At 43.8% G+C, this 2124-nt stretch overlaps 1 protein-coding gene across 1 annotated transcript; it reads left to right on the forward strand.

The window, feature by feature from the left end:
• Positions 1-459: 459 nt before the first annotated feature.
• LOC110305316 (olfactory receptor 10) lies at positions 460-1395 on the forward strand. The gene has a single exon (XM_021177233.1). The coding sequence runs from the start codon at positions 460-462 to the stop codon at positions 1393-1395; it is 936 nt and encodes a 311-aa protein (XP_021032892.1).
• The last annotated feature ends 729 nt before the right edge of the window (positions 1396-2124 follow it).

Here is a 2124-nt window from a genome sequence, read left to right on the forward strand (position 1 = left end):
CCATGGTGCAGAAGGAGGCCGAGGAGGACTCAGAGGTTAATATCCTGATCACCATCTGTCTGAGCCTGGATTCAGATTGGTAACAAGCTAACAAATAGATCAAAAGAAGGATTAAAAGCTAACAACATAGAATGTTATGGTATGTATGTAGACCTTGAACTTTCAAAGTTCTTCTTTACTTTTGAGCAAGAAAGTTTGGATCTGAAAGACTGAGGAGCAGCCAGGCTAAAGTCTTGTAACCTATGGCTGAGCTATGGTTCAAAGAAAAGGGATGTAATTCCTAATCCAGAGTCAATCAGTCCATAGAAGAGAAAATAGGAATAAAATACTGGATAAAATAGAATTTAATAATGAAATATACGATTTAGTATCACTGGAAGAATGCTGAGAATAATGTCATATCCATTTTCTTCATAGGATTCATTGAATTGATTTCTGCTACAGTACACGTCAAAGGCTATGGGAACCTTCAACACCAGTTTGGGAGGAGGCTTCATTTTGGTGGGCTTCTCAGACTGGCCTGAACTTGAACTCATCTTCTTTATTCATATTTTGATTTTCTACTCCCTAACTCTCTTTGGCAACACAGCCATCATTGCTCTCTCTCGAACAGACCTTCGACTGCACACCCCCATGTACTTCTTTCTGTCTCATCTCTCCTTCCTGGACCTCTGCTTCACCACCAGCACTGTGCCCCAGCTCCTCATCAACCTCCATGGACAAGACAGGACCATCAGCTATGGAGGGTGTGTGGCCCAGCTGTTTATATTTCTTGCTCTGGGATCAACAGAGAGTGTGCTCCTGGTGGTGATGGCTTTTGACCGCTATGCGGCTGTGTGTCGTCCACTGCACTACACGACCATCATGCACCCCATTCTCTGTCAGGCATTGGCTATTTTTTCCTGGGTAGGAGGCTTCTTGAACTCTCTGATTCAAACAGGCCTCACGATGGCCATGCCACTCTGTGGATATCGACTGAATCACTTCTTCTGTGAGATGCCTGTGTTCCTCAAGTTGGTCTGTGAAGACACAGGAGGAACAGAGGCCAAGATGTTTGTGGCCAGAGTGGTGATTGTTGCAGTGCCTACCATGCTCATTCTAGGCTCCTATGCACAGATTGCTAGGGCGGTGCTGAAGGTCAAGTCAGTGACTGCACGCAGAAAGGCTGCTGGGACTTGTGGCTCCCACCTCCTGGTGGTATCTCTGTTCTATGGCTCAGCCATCTACACATACTTACAACCCAAAGACAGCTATTCTGAGAGCAAGGGGAAGTTTGTGGCCCTTTTTTATACTATCATCACCCCCATGCTCAACCCTCTGATCTATACCCTGAGAAACAAGGATATGAAGGGGGCTCTGTGGAAGGTACTAGGAAGAGCTATAGTCACAGGGTAGGAAGGAAACGCTGACTAGTAAAAACATTTCATATTCTGAGTAGTTCCATGGGAAAGGGCAATTGGGTGTCAAAACAACTACAGTTAGTTATGTACATGCATGAATCTGTTCACACACACAAAAATAGAAGACAAGACAGCAAACCAAACCAAAACAAACAACAAGAAAACCAGTCCTAGGATGAAAAGATGCTCAGAGGATTAAGGCACTTGTGGCCAACCCTGAGGATCTGAGTTTGATATCTGTATTCCACATCGTAGAAGGACACAATTAAGTCCTCCATACACAAGAGTGTGTGTATGTGTGTGTGTTTGTGTGTGTAAAGCAAATAAATCACAAAACTTGAAACAAAACAAAACAAAACAAAACTTTCCCCAGCAGCCATAGGGTTTTAATGCCTTCCTTGTTTGGGAGCTGGAGTGAGGATCTTCTCCCTGGGTTACTGTCTGTCCTTGCTGCTCAGCAAAGATAAATGCAGATGCAGATACAACTTTGCACAGAAGGAACCTAGGAGAGGTGGATTGTGAGCACCCATGAAAATGGGCTGAGTTCTTGACAAGTCTGATTGTCAGAGGAATTTAAGTTTTGAATGGCAACACTCAAAGTCTGATCCCCATGTTGTGTCCTACAGTGGACACTGTGACCCAAGACAGAGGGCTTGAAGTCACTCTGATTATCTCTCCTTTTTGAATTTTCAATTTTAATTTAGTATCCAAACATTCTTATCCA

This window comes from Mus caroli, chromosome 11 (assembly GCF_900094665.2).
Source record: "Mus caroli chromosome 11, CAROLI_EIJ_v1.1, whole genome shotgun sequence".
In the NCBI taxonomy this organism is placed as follows: Eukaryota; Metazoa; Chordata; class Mammalia; order Rodentia; family Muridae; genus Mus; species Mus caroli.